At 43.3% G+C, this 13,691-nt stretch overlaps 1 protein-coding gene across 4 annotated transcripts in view; it reads right to left on the bottom strand.

Moving 5' to 3' along the window:
- Positions 1-12,079, bottom strand: part of LOC139611373 (unconventional myosin-XVIIIb-like) — a 37,241-nt gene extending 25,162 nt beyond the window's left edge. For 2 of the 4 annotated variants that reach the window (XM_071466021.1, XM_071466023.1), the window contains exons 1-11: positions 9,777-9,947; positions 6,892-7,055; positions 5,646-6,065; positions 5,341-5,404; positions 4,258-4,370; positions 3,070-3,237; positions 2,567-2,777; positions 2,345-2,487; positions 2,136-2,236; positions 1,313-1,376; positions 414-558 (exon numbers count right to left, since the gene is read on the bottom strand). In XM_071466021.1, the coding sequence (XP_071322122.1) occupies positions 414-558; positions 1,313-1,376; positions 2,136-2,236; positions 2,345-2,487; positions 2,567-2,777; positions 3,070-3,237; positions 4,258-4,370; positions 5,341-5,404; positions 5,646-6,065; positions 6,892-7,055; positions 9,777-9,813 (1,630 nt within the window). In that variant the 5' untranslated portion in view covers positions 9,814-9,947. Of the gene's footprint in view, positions 1-413; positions 559-1,312; positions 1,377-2,135; positions 2,237-2,344; positions 2,488-2,566; positions 2,778-3,069; positions 3,238-4,257; positions 4,371-5,340; positions 5,405-5,645; positions 6,066-6,891; positions 7,056-9,770; positions 9,955-11,954 lie in introns of those variants that run through there. The other 2 variants (XM_071466024.1, XM_071466022.1) reach the window with 2 other exon arrangements.
- Between the last annotated feature and the right edge of the window lie 1,612 nt (positions 12,080-13,691).

Here is a 13,691-nt window from a genome sequence, read left to right as displayed (position 1 = left end):
ATGTGTGAGCAGCGAGTTTTCTTTTTGTAGGATTTCAAAACATTTTTCACCACCAGCATCTTACTCTCAGCAACATTAAAATTACACTGATATCCAGTTTAAATCTTCACATAAATGCAGTCTGATGTGATATTTACATCTGTCTTTTATAAGACTTTCAGGTTTTTCTGTTTAGTTGTCAGAACCTTTGAGTGACTCTTCACTCAAATGTCTGATGGTTAAGACCTGGTTAGGTTCGGGTTGGGGTTCGGGTTCAGGTTCAGGTTCAGGTTCAGGTTTAGGTTTAGGCGTCAGATTTAATATCAGTGAATGTCCTCACAAATGCAGAAACACAAACGGGTGTGTGTGTGTGTGTCTAGAGGCCTGTGTGAGTGATGATGATGATGATGATGATGATGATGAATCAGTGTTACCTTTACAGGCCCCGGCAGCTCCCAGATGGTAAATACCAGCCAGAACGTGCCATATCGCCTTCTGCTCGCCGGCTGAGAAGCCGAGCGTTTCCATGGCAGTCAGCAGCTTGGTGAAGGCAACAGACGCACGCTGCTTCTCCTCAACCTGAGAACAGACAGAGGGAGGGGGGAGGGGGGAGGATGGTCTGTCTATTCTGTCCGTGAAAATCAGCCACTTAATAAGGTGGAAGAACAGCTGAGTCACATCTCATCTCCCCTCACAGCCAGAGTCTCTTCAGGATGGGTCTCTTCACTGCGTGATTTCGCCTCTTCAAAAACCCCTTTTCTATTTTTACTCCCTCGGTACTTTGCCCTCACATGAGCGCCGTGGTCACAGGAACATTATAAACGCACCACAGTCTGAACACCTCGTTTGTTTGGCTGTAACAAGTCTTGGCTGTGTGCTCTGTAAGATTCACAATCTTTGTTCTCAAAGAGTCAGTGCACAGAAAATTAACCTCAGAGTTTCAATAAAATCCTGTGAGTTAGTGTCACACTTCCACAAAGTTGGAGGATTTAAATGAGATTAACAGTTTTTCTCCACTGATCCAGCTACAGCAGGGTCACGATCTCTGAAGGCCTGTGTCAGAATCTGTGACCTTCATCTGACCTTCCTCTGTGCCTCCAGAGACCCGTGCCTGGAGATGTTATGTTTGAATTCTGTATAATAATCAGGTACAAGGTCTTTCTCTCACTTTCCTTAAAGACTTGATGACACCAAACATCTGTCGAGGCAGAATGAAGGGAACAAAGCTACCTGTCGCTATCTGTGGTGCTGGCTATGCTGAGTGGGTGCAGTCAGTCAGTCTGCCCCACCCACACACACACACACACACACACTTGTGTTGCAGTGACTGTACCTTGGTGGGATGAACGATGCCAAACGAGTTGGCTTCAGGGAGCTGGTGCAGCTGCAGTTCTGTCCTGATGAGGATCAACAGGATCGATTAGTGTCGTCACATCACTGTGAAGTTACACCAGTGAGATTCTCTGGGGTTTCAGTAAGTACCAGTACAGTAATATAGAAATACTCCATTACTACACAAGGAAACTACTTCATGTAGTTACAGTATCACAGTAAAAGTAGTTGATGAGATCATTGATCCTGAGTCATTTCACTATTGTAGCTGCACCAGGTTCAGCTGCTCTAATGAAGTCATTTACATTTAGATTGTTTAGTCCAGTGGTCCCAACCTAGGGGTCGGGCCCCTCACAAGGGTCACCAGACAAATCTGAGGGGTCGTCACATGATTCATGGTGGAGGAGAGAAGGAGAATCAAAGATCTGGGCTTTTCTCTCATAACTGTTTTTATGAAATATTGGATAATTTTATCACTTTGCACCTTGAACAGTATTAAATAAAATCATGTGAGAAGCTTAAAGGGAAAATGTCTCTTTGGTTAAAGTGAAACAGAAACATCTGAAGTGTGACAAGGGAAATTCTTTTTGGGATTACAAGACAAAAATGTCGACAACCACTGGTTTGATCTTAATGTGTTGTGTTTTATAAGCTTATCATATGTTTTGTATGTAAATACTTTAATTTAAAGTTATTTTGGGGCATTTTTGCCTCTAATAGGGACAGTGAAAGAGAGACAGACCTGCACTAGAAGTATAAAGTAAGACAAAATGGAAATAATAAAGAACAGTAGAGTAAATCCACTTTCCACCTCTGTAGGTTACCTCATCTCAGTGCTGAGTCCGGCCAGCATCTGAGAGAAGACCAGGAAGTTACTCTCTCCAGGGGTTTTCTGACACACTCTCCATTTGTCCAGCATCATGGTCTGATGGAGAGGCAGCAGAGAGAGTGGAGGGAACAGGAGGAGATGTCAGTAACTTTGTATGCAAACATGTTTGACTCTGTTAAACGTGTTTGTGTGTGTGTTGCCTGCCTGCAGGTGTCCGGCGGCAGCCTGTCCGGCGTGGTTAAAGTCCAGTGAGAAGACGGTGGCAAATCGAGACGAGGTGTCGCTGTGCTGGGAGCTCACACAGCCGAATGACCTCAGGATGGTGAACATGGCCTGCACTCGCTCCACTGGTGAAAGAAAAAGAAAACTGATAAACCCCTGCAGAGTCCGGACCTGAGCCGTCCTCCCTCCAGCTGCTCTGCTCACCGCTGATGTTCTCTCCGGTTGTACCAGCTTGTTTGAGGAGGGTGAGTGTGAAGGCCTGGCAGGCAGTGGTCTTTCCTGTCCCGCTGCGTCCCACCGCACACACACTGTGGTCTCTCCTGGTGCCGACCAGGGACACGTACACCCGTTTGACCAGGGCAGCCAGAGCAGGAGGAGCGTCCCACACGGACTCTCCTCGCCGAGACTTTGGGGTCTGGAATGAAAATTTGTTGATCAGTAGATAATTATTTGGGAATTAATTCTCTGGTTTCAAGTTCACAATTTGAGAAAGTGCTGTTTTTCACTCATTTAATATGGTAATAAATTGAGAATTGTTGTGTTTTTGACTGTTGGTCAGACCCAACAGGTCATTTGTGGATGTCCCTACAGGTTCTGGAAAACACTGATGGACAATTTTCACCATTTTAGACAAATCAATGAACTGATTAATCCAAAAACTAATCAGAAGATTAACGGACTGTGATATTGCTGAGGTTTGGTCTCACCTTGCTGTGGGCCTGTATTGGAGGCCAGAAGTTGACCAGGTTGGGTCCTGCGTGTGTGAGCGGCATGCCGGCTTTAGCCCGACTGGTCAGTGTGTGCAGGACTCCACATTCATTCACACTCTGCAGGTCGCTCAGATCCTCACACTGATCCAGCTCCGAGGGGTTACACTGTGGAGGGAGGAGGACGGGGACGCCGTGAGTCTGGGGAGGTGTTAAAGGGCCAGTCCACGTATTTTACACAAAAGGGTCAGTTCACTTGTGACTACAAAACCAAAACACAAATCCTGTGATAAACTGGGTGTGTGGAGGAGGATTTACCAGGCATTGGTTAATGAAAATATGCTATTGGTTGCATTATGGGAAATGTAGGATCCAGTGTTTTTGGAGCTTTGAAAGGTCCCATATTTTAACTTCTCCTGTGTTTTATCTGAAGTGTTGAGCTCCATCAGAAGATATATTTGTGGTTTTCAGAACCAAAAACCATCTCAGTGTAGTTTTACATCTCCTCTCTCAGGCTTCTCTCTGGAGCTCTAGTAACGACAGGTCAGTCAGAAGATTCTGATTGGCTGACTGTTTTCTGAGTGATCCAATAAAAATATAGCAGATTTCAGGTAAACACTCAGATAAACCAAATCCTGCAAGGTTGGATGGTGGGTCCAGGTGGGCGGGGCTTGGGCTGTGGCTGAGGGTGCTGACTGCTTTGTTGTGACATCACAAAGTTGCAGAAGTCCTGACGGCTGGTTTTAAGGCTCAGTTTCTGAATACAGGCTGTGTGCATTTCTCTGTGGACTGAGGCTTTGATACTTTCACAGTATTAATATAGAATCTAGACCTGCTTTTTAATCACAAACACATGGACATCTGCCTTTAGACTGGATGGGACCTTTTGGGAACTTTTCTCCCATAACTCCCATAATTCTTATTTCTCTTTTTCAACATTTATCAGTGGTGTAAAAACAAACTACAATAATCAATATTTATCATATAATTTCTGTACCTCATCTACTTACAGCCAAATTTCTTTTTCCAATTCAGCCAATTTCCTCTTATCTCATTCCTTTTTACATATTTATTATAGATACATTTGTTTGAAGTCACTTGATTAATGTGTCTTATTGCTCACACTCAGCCAACAACCATTTGACCAGACTTTATAGACCTGCCACACGACCTTGCTGGAGCAGCTACCTTCTCAATTTCATACTGTGTGACGTCGTGCAGCGACCCATCTGTCTGCAGCCGCACCCTCACTCGGCCTTCTGGGAGTTCAGGTGTGCCTTCATCTGGCTTCAGCTGAGTGGCTGGAGAGAGAGAACGATTATCAAACGCCCTCGTCAACACATCACTTCCTGGCAACAACCAGAACACCTGTCATTGACCCTCAGTGCTGGACATGAGTCACCCAGAGCTGCTGCTCTATTTTAATCATAATGCTCTGATCCCTGTATATTAAAGAGCAAGGTCAGGGGTCAGGAGTCAGGGGCCATGTGGGAATATGAAGGTCTGATGGGATTAGTGCAGTAAGTGGCTGGATGGATGGATGGATGGATGGATGGATGGATGGATGTGGCGGTGCTGGCTGGATAAAATGAACAGATGGATACGGAGCGGAGCCAAGCACATATGGTCAGAACCAGCATCACAACAGACTCAGTGACTCTGCTGTGGCTGATATGTAACATGAGATGAAGGTAATATAACAGAGCAGAAGATTACTAGAGACTGTGTGTGGATCACTGGAGTCCCCCACTAATCCACACACACACACATCATGGCCAAATTAGAGAGACTGTTCCCATGTTCACACAAGCACGGATAACAAACAGTCAATTAATTCACTGACAGAAAATTCATTAGCAGCTATTTTGATAATTGATTAATTGTTTAAGAAGCCAAACATTTTATTGGCTAATCTTCTTGAATGTGAAAATTTGCTGCTTTTCTTTGGCTTCATTTTACAGTACATTGAATATTTCTGGGTTTTGGACTAATGGCAAGAAAAATCAAAAGTCAAATAAAAAATAAATCTTTAAAGTCTATGAATCTGTGTCACCATTTATTCAACTTTTTTATGGGTTTGTTTTGAATGTGTTGTTGTCTGTAGCTGAAGCTGCTGCTGAACTAACGAATCCATGTGTGATCGTGATTTATGTTCAGCTGACAAAACTGAGGCTGACGTGTTAAATGTGCTTTACACTGAGCTGTTGGTGAACATGACTAACAGCTAACAATAGTGCATGTGTGTAGGCTAGTGTTGTTTTCACATCTCACCGAGGGTGAAACCGTCCTTCTGGACACACCACACAGTTCCAGCTTCATACCACACGTCCCTCACCTGAGAGACACAAGGACACAACAGAGGCACAAAGACGACATAGATCACCTGTGACTTCTTCTCTGAGTCAAACTGGAATATAAGAGTCTGGAGTGAGATATGTAATAATTATAGACATTTTCTGTTTTAAACTTTTTTTTGGTTCAGAGTTGCTTTTCTAAATTTATCCTAACTTATTAATTTGTTATAATTAAACAGTGAAAACATCTATAATTACTCCTGATGACAGTAACATACAAACCTCTCTCCTGCTGCGCTCTGTTATCGCTGTGTCTGCTTGCCTTCCCTCCGGCTCCTGCCTCTCCTCCATCCCCTCCTCCGTCTTCTTCTCCTCCTTCACCTCCTCTGTCCTCTCCTCCTTCTGCTCAACATGCGGCGTCTTCCTGCTCTTCCTCTCTGACGTCACATCCTGTTGCTGCTTTGGCGGCTCTGGTGTCACAGGTGTCACAGGTGTCAGGCGTGTTTCCTGTTTACCGCCGGGGTCCGGAGACACTATGTGCATCTGAGACGAGGACCTGCCGTCAGACTGGGCCGAGCTGCGTCCCTGTCTGCTGTTGCTGATCAGTTGCTCGGCCCGGAGGGACATCTCGGCCTCGAGGATTGGAGGAGTCTGATCTGGGACGAGGAACTGTTGCACAAGGTTGTCGCTCAGTTTGTTTGGCTGTGGGATCAGAAATAAAGATTCAGTATCATCCTTTAAAGAGACAGTTGGATGAGAAGATCCCACTCTGATGTACTGTAAATATGAAGCTACAACCAACACCTGGTTAGCTTAGCTTAGCATAAACACTGGAAACAGATTGGAAACAGTTAGCTCTGTCCAAAAGCATCAAATTCCACCAAGGAAGAGGGTAACATTATCTCTTGTATTTCAAAAAATCAGCTATAAGTGAAATAAAAAATCTGTGAAATGTTTGAATATGACTTCATTTTAGCATTTTAATATTAAGAAGGTGAAAGAAATAAAGCCAAATTAGCGCTAAATATCAGTTAGCTACTGTGTCATTAAAGATTAGCTTGTTGTATGAACAGGAAGGAGTTAAAAGAAACTCAAAATATGTTTTTTAAATTTCTATATTTGATGTATATCTTTATAAAGCACTATGAGTTTAGACACCGACACAAACAACACAAAACTTTTGTTTCACATGGTTTTTGTTGGGCTAACAGAGACGTTAGCTTCTCCACCAGGCTAACTTTCTTTGTTTTTGAGGTAGTTTAGCTTCTTTTGTAGCTAATGCTACAAAAAACTACAAAAGATAATATCTAGCTTCTTTTTCCCCTTACTATGTGAACAGTACAAGATAAAATGTGTTGATTAGTGAGCTTTAGAGGTGCTGGTAATGGGGTTTGGGCTAGGCTAGCTGTTTCCCGCTGTTTACAGTCTGGGCTAAGCTAACCGTCTCCAGGCTAACTCTTGGCAAGAAAGCAAATAAACATATTTCCCACAATGTCGGACTACAAGAGGCTTGAGGAGCTGGTCTGACCTGGGGCAGAGCACTCACTGGTTTCTCCTCTTTGACCTCCGGCTCTTTGTGTTTGGTCTCCTTCTCTGAGTCTCTGACCAGCTGCCTGAGGAAGCCGCCGGGCACAGCTGACAGAGGCGGCGGAGGGACGGTCGTGGCCGCCGGCTTGTTCTCCTCCTTTATCTGTGGTTCGATCCGTTCATGAATGCAGATTGAACAGAAACAGTCACTGTGATTGTCATCTGAACATACAGTGCAGAACATTTGGTGCATGCTGAGGATGTGATCCAATGAGCTCTAAACTGCTTTGAAAACCTAGAGATGCAGTTTTTGTAGATCATTTGCATCCACACACACTCACATCACAAAATAAAAGCTCAGCAGAATTACAAAAGAAACATATTTTTGCACTTAACCTCTGCAGAACTGCCCCTTTTAATTCAATATGCACACAAAACACTGAGATATTGAGACTATAACGATCACTGAAGTGACAGACAGTTTAGGAAGAGGCTGCATGGCTTAAATTCAGATTAATATGAATGAATTATGAGTTACTTCTTATTTTATTTGTCCAGGTTTTGAGATATTTGTCCCTACATGGTGGAGGCAAATGAAATTTAGCTGTGATGCTCACAAATGACATTAAATAAGATTAAGACTGTCTGACATTTAATTTTGATTTATTCTTTATTTAACCAGATAACCAATCTTTTTCAAGGAGGAGAGCAGCACCACCATAAAAAACAAAAAACAAAGCACTAAAACATAATCCAGGCACCAATTACATTAAGCTCAAATGTAAGGAAATTAGAGATTTATGAATGTAATCTCCAGGAGACATGGTCGCAGACAGATGCCTCAAAACCTGAAATAAAACTGTCTGAATGACAAAATATCACCAGAGATGAAAGAGAAAAATATGATATTTTGTAATTTGGGTGAACAGACTCGTTGAAACAGCAGGGAAGCAACAGCACATGGCTCAGGAGCCGAGCAGCTGATCAAGGCACAGTCATTCACTTGTCAAGCTGAGAGCAATCAGGAAAAGGGCCGATGCAAACTGTGGCTTTTAATATCACTGAGTGGCTGCACTGCTCTGCCAGAAACAGGCAGGAACACCTTGGGTATTATCAATAATTATTATCTGATAGAAGACAGGAAGCAGCAGTCAGATCTCTCAGTGTCAAAACTCGTCTTCAACAGTATTTAAGTATAATTTTAAAAGTTTTCCAGTGTGTGTGTGTGTGTGTGTCCAGCTTCATGATGAAATGTGAGTCAGCAGCTGTGACGAGCATCGTGAGGGGACTGGATGTGCCAAGCAGAGAGGTGGCCAGAGGCTTGACATTTAACTAATAGGTATCACCTGCTGACACAATAGGGAATATCATAAAGGTCAGTGGGACAGCTGTTTCACATTCTTTGACAAGCTACAATGTGAAATCATGACAAAACTTTGAGAGGAACTAGCTGAGTAATGCCTAATTATAACAGTTTGGTGGTATGAGGTTATGCTGTCTCAACATAGACATGAGCAGGCTGTGAACTAAACTCAATTAATGGATCCTGTTGAGTTTGTTTCAGCATCAGCTGGTGATAATTCATCACCAATATCATTTCCCTCCTCACACGGTTCATAAAAGTCTGGTCCTGATGCCACATTTAGACCAGGATCCACACAAGTGTGCTTGAAAATGCTTTTATCAGGCTGCATGTCGGATGAGTAACCAGAGGAAATGTGACAGTTATGGTAAAACCTGCTCTACAGCACAACCACGCCATGAACTCGAGCTGATCTCGAGTTTAATAGAACAGATTTTAGTGGAAAGTTTTAACGTTGCAAAATGGCCTGAAACAGTGGACAAGTGTCCAGAGTCTTTACCTGAAGTAAAGAAAAAATGATGGAAGAGAAAAAACATTTTCCATTATCATGTAATTGTCACTTAAAACAATTCCGCAATGTTAACCCATTAAACATTAAACCATGATATCTTACATGAGTATTATCACCAAAAAGCAGTTTACTTAAAGGTCCCATATGTCCATGTGTTTGTGATTATAAAGCAGGTCCAGGTTCTATATTATTACTGTGAAAGTGTCAAAGCCTCAGTCCACAGAGAAATATATAGTTAAGATTTTACATTAAAAAAACATTTAACATTTAATAGTTTTTGAGACCCAGAAAAGTCATATTATCCAATATTAATATCTGATCTCTGTTTTTCCTTCTCTCCTCTCCCAAGAATCATCTGACGACCCCTCAGATTTATCTGGTGTCCCTTTAGAGGGGCCTGACCCCCAGGTTGGGAACCACTGGACCAATCTGACATAGTTGAAGCAGCTGAACAGTAAAATGCTGCTGAAGCATCGAAGACTCAGGATCAATGATCTGATCAGAGATCAGTCACAGGAGACACTTCACTTTTACTTTTTGTACTTAAAGTACATTTTACTCATAGTACATTATCATTGTAGTAGTACTTTTATTGAAGTGAAGGCTCTGAAAACTTGGGTTATAACCTGTCAAACAAACATAGTGGAGTAAATTAACATCATTTCCCTGGTGTGATATTTGTTGTTATTTTTGATCACAGTTGTGTAGAATCTGAGTTATTGATCGTACAAAATTACTGATTCTCAACACAAATATCAGCTTATAGCAGATTTAACAGTATGACAGCGACAGTATGACGCTTTAAAAACCTCAAACTCGTAGCACCGAACATGCAGGATGACTAATGCACCAATCACAGCAGGCAGCGACATGTCCTGATGATTCAGGGTTAGAACACAGGGTCCACGCGTCGTGTAATCAACGCTGCATCCCACCACACAACAGACACACACATGCAGTCAAGACTATATATGTTTCATGAACGCAGCATGCAGCAACTCTGCACCTCCCTTCTGCTCCCACAGTTTTAAGCGTGACGACAGCGCCATGGTCACACAGGGGGTGGGTGGTTCAGGGATGTGGTGGGGGTGGGGGTGGGGGTCACACGGATGTCAGCCAGATGTGATCTCAGAGTGGTGGTGGCGGTGTGTGTGCGCACAGAGAGAGAGAGAGAGAGAGACACACACAACCTGACAATGGAGAGAGACAGTTGAAAGTGAAGGAAGTGAAAGAAGCTTGTAGAGGAGAACGTGAAGTGCACCCCCTCCCCGTCCCCCCCCAGCAGCCAATGAAGAGTGTCAGATCTGCCTTTCAGCTGGTGAGATTGTAAAAAACATTTAATTCCATCAGGTCCAATCAGTCGGGGAGAAGCTGAGCTGCCGTACAAACTCACACCTCGTGGCGCTGAGACAGTTTTCCATTACTGAGACGTCTCACTGCCTCTTTGTGTCTATTGAGGCGTCACTATCGTTTAAGGAACCATCTCCTCATCCTCCTGTTCAGAGGTTGAGAGGCTCCGTTGTCACATAATCAACTCACATATTCACACCTTCTTTGTTTTTCATTTTGCTGTCATCAGCTGTAGTTTTGTCAGCGTTTTAACTTTCACCACATCCTGACAAACTGGGGTCTGACTGAGAAACGATGAAACACAACCACGGGGAGGAAAAGCAGAAACAAGATTTAAAGCTGCACTAATCAATATTTTATATTAACAATGGATCAGATGTCTTATGTGAAATGAATTGGTTGTGATACTAAGGTTTCATCCAAATTCAGCACTAATTTTAACAGAGTTTTTAGAAAATCTGCAAATGCAAATTAGTGTTTGTTTCCCTCTGGTAGCACTGTGTGAATGTGAGGTGACTGGTTGATGGAGATAAACAGCAGGTGGAGCTGAGTCTCCAGTCGCTGCCAATAAACCACTGCAGAAGAAGATGAGGTCATTAAAAGATCCAGTCAAAGCTCAGACGTCACGTTTTGCTTTTATCGATACACCAACGACTGTGGTTTACAAATGCAACAGTTCATTGATTTAAAAAAAAGCAGCCTGTGAACATAATGCAGTGAATATGTTCATCACCACAATGTAACTGGAGAACAGATTCATAATAAATGTCATTTCATACACTTTAATACCTGGGAATACCTGTGGCGTCCCTCAGGGATCGGTTCCTGGTCCTTTATTGTTTTTAATGAACGTGTCATTAGCAATACATTCATTTTCACTTTATGCTCTCGTGTTAATTACAGGTAAAACTGTGTCTTTGCACTCGGGGACATTTTTCATTCCGACCTAAACTTTTCAGATTATTTCTGTAACATAACAAAGACAGTTATCTGTTGGCTCAGGAGCTTTGCTAAAATCAGGGTTTTTCTTTGATTTCAGGAAGTAAAAACCATTAATCAAGCCTCTGTCTCCAGCCAATTACACCTCTGTAACTACTGTTTTCAGTGAACTGCCCCAGAAATCAATCAAACGCCTCCAGCTTGTTAAAAATACTGCTGCCAGGGTTCTCATTAGAACTAGAATGTGTGATTATATTTCAACCCCCTGCACTGATCAGCTGTTGACTTTTAAGTAGTTGTTTTGAGGCACACATTATTGTTTCTATTTACACATTTTAATGTTGTAATCTAATCGTTTGATGTGTATTTTATTTGCTCCCATATGTGGGCTGGAAGCACCACAGTCCCTGTAAACAACTCGACAACTACTCTCTACAGAATGAGGCACTTTGCCAAGCAGGACGACATTTTTCTCAGATGAAAACACCAAAATACTGTTCTAAATGATTTTCAGTTTAACTCTGTGGAGTTTGTTTAAACATGAATCCACCAGGTTTATATTCAATCTGTCAACTGGGGTGAAACTCTAAACCTTTAGTTGTTCTACAGTCTCTGACAAAACTGTAGATCTCACACATTCATGACCCCTGAGGAGTCTCTAGACACATCACATCAACAATAAAAACTAATGTTCCAGTGAAGTCAGAGGCGTCAGAGCTGGTGTTATATTCTGTGTGAAACCAATGTCAAATCACACCCTGGTTGTTGCAGCACACAGGCCCTGTCAGGCCCGAGTCTCAGCCAAATCATCTATAAATAAAACCTGGAGAACGTCATCATAATCTCAAATTGTCTGTGCACACCGGACAGAAACAGACACACAGAAGACGCAGCGGCATACCTTCAAAAATGGGAGAGAAATTGGCTAAAAGATCCAGATGGTTAACGGCAAATCCTCTAAGGCCAAATGAGAGTCCCACTGTCGCACAAACAGCCCACCCTCACACACTCTGGGCAGGACAGACTGAGGGGGGGCATGTAGCAGGAGAGTCAGAAATAGAGCGACACACAGGGCTCTGCAGCCACACACACACACACACACCGATAAGCAACAGGACAGGGCTGACAGACGATTCCTCTATAAATATCTGCAGGCACGGGGGGGGGGGGGGGGGGGGACGACCCCGTTTGGAGACCTGGGTGATACTGAATCACAGAGAAGCGAGAGAGACGTCCAGGAGACAAAGAGACAGGTGAAGCCAGTGTTTATAACAGTGTCTAAAACTTGTTTTCTAAAGGTGCTTAATGGGGGGGCGGGGGGTGGGGGTGGGGGGGTTATAATGAACGCCGGCTGTTACCGACAGAGGACAGTGCACATGTGTAGATCTGTACTGCATCAGCTGTCCAGTTTGATTGACAGTCCCAGCTGGGGGAGAGGGGGAGGAGCCTCCTGGTTTCTGTAAAGGGGGGGGAGGGGGCAGCAGCCCTGTCTCCTAGAAATACATGTTTATATGCTGTTGTGTTTTTTATTAGCCATGCTAGCTGCATGGCTCTGCGGGGGGGGGGGGGGGGGGTTTAATGGAGTGAGATTCACTGGAAGTCCAACACTTCCAGTGAATCTCACCAGTTAGTGGCACCCAGAGGTTGAACCCTGCAGACGGGGAACCTCTGACCTCTGACCTCTGACCTCCAGCGCCACCAGCAGGTCAGAACGGGTTCAATGTGTCCTTTAAACCAGCACGTTACATAAACACAATGAAAAGCTCCAGCTGTTAGAAACAGAAGATGCTGAGTACAAATCTACTGCGATGCTAGCTGCTAGCTATTGACTGACACAATCCTACAGCTGCTGCAAAACAACTGAACTCTGCTCATAGCATCTGAAACAGGTCACTCAGTACAATTTGGTTCAGATCTAGATAATAATCTGGATCTTGCAGATGTGCAGGATTTGGAAAATTGTCCCCATTGAAAGCAGCCAAATGAGCCATTAGCAGCTCATGCCTGCAGCATTCCCACTGGATTCTTCGGAGATAATGATCCTTGGGAAGCAGAAGTCACAGATCTGACTCTGAGGATGACGGCTTTTCACCCACTCTGCTGTCATGATTTCATCCAGTGAATCTTTAGCACTTCATGTTAAAGTTAAACATGAAAGTTCATTCTTCATAAATATCACACGCATGATTTGGCTGAAAGGTCTGGAAAAGCAAGCACTGTAAGTGGACCTTAAGTTGGAATTGTTTTGTCAAATGACCATTTCATGTGTATCTTTTAATCCCAAACCAGATGAATTAAAAGTCCACTTTTGAGATGTTTCCAGAGCTTTCAACCCTGTCACACAGTCTTCACTGGCAGCTGCTCATTTGTCATGATGGATGTTAAAGGGCAGCTCATCCTGAGTCTGGTTCTGTTGGAGGTTCCTTCCTGTTAAAAGAAGTTTTTCTTCTTCACTGTCACCAAGTGCTGCTCATGGGAACATTGTGGGTTTCTCTCTCTAATATTCTAAGGCCTTAACTTCACCCTGTAAAGAGACTTGATATAATGTACATTGTCATTTGGCGCAATACAAATAAAACTGAATTTAATTAATGTGCAAGTTCTGTAGGTCTTCTGGGTTCAGCACGTCTGGCTCCTG

The sequence above is a fragment of the Trachinotus anak genome, unplaced genomic scaffold (genome assembly GCF_046630095.1).
Source record: "Trachinotus anak isolate AG129_WGS33_773 ecotype Australia unplaced genomic scaffold, CSIRO_AGI_Tana_v1 ptg000028l, whole genome shotgun sequence".
Classification (NCBI taxonomy): domain Eukaryota; kingdom Metazoa; phylum Chordata; class Actinopteri; order Carangiformes; family Carangidae; genus Trachinotus; species Trachinotus anak.
This window is presented reverse-complemented; position numbering and strand designations above follow the sequence as displayed.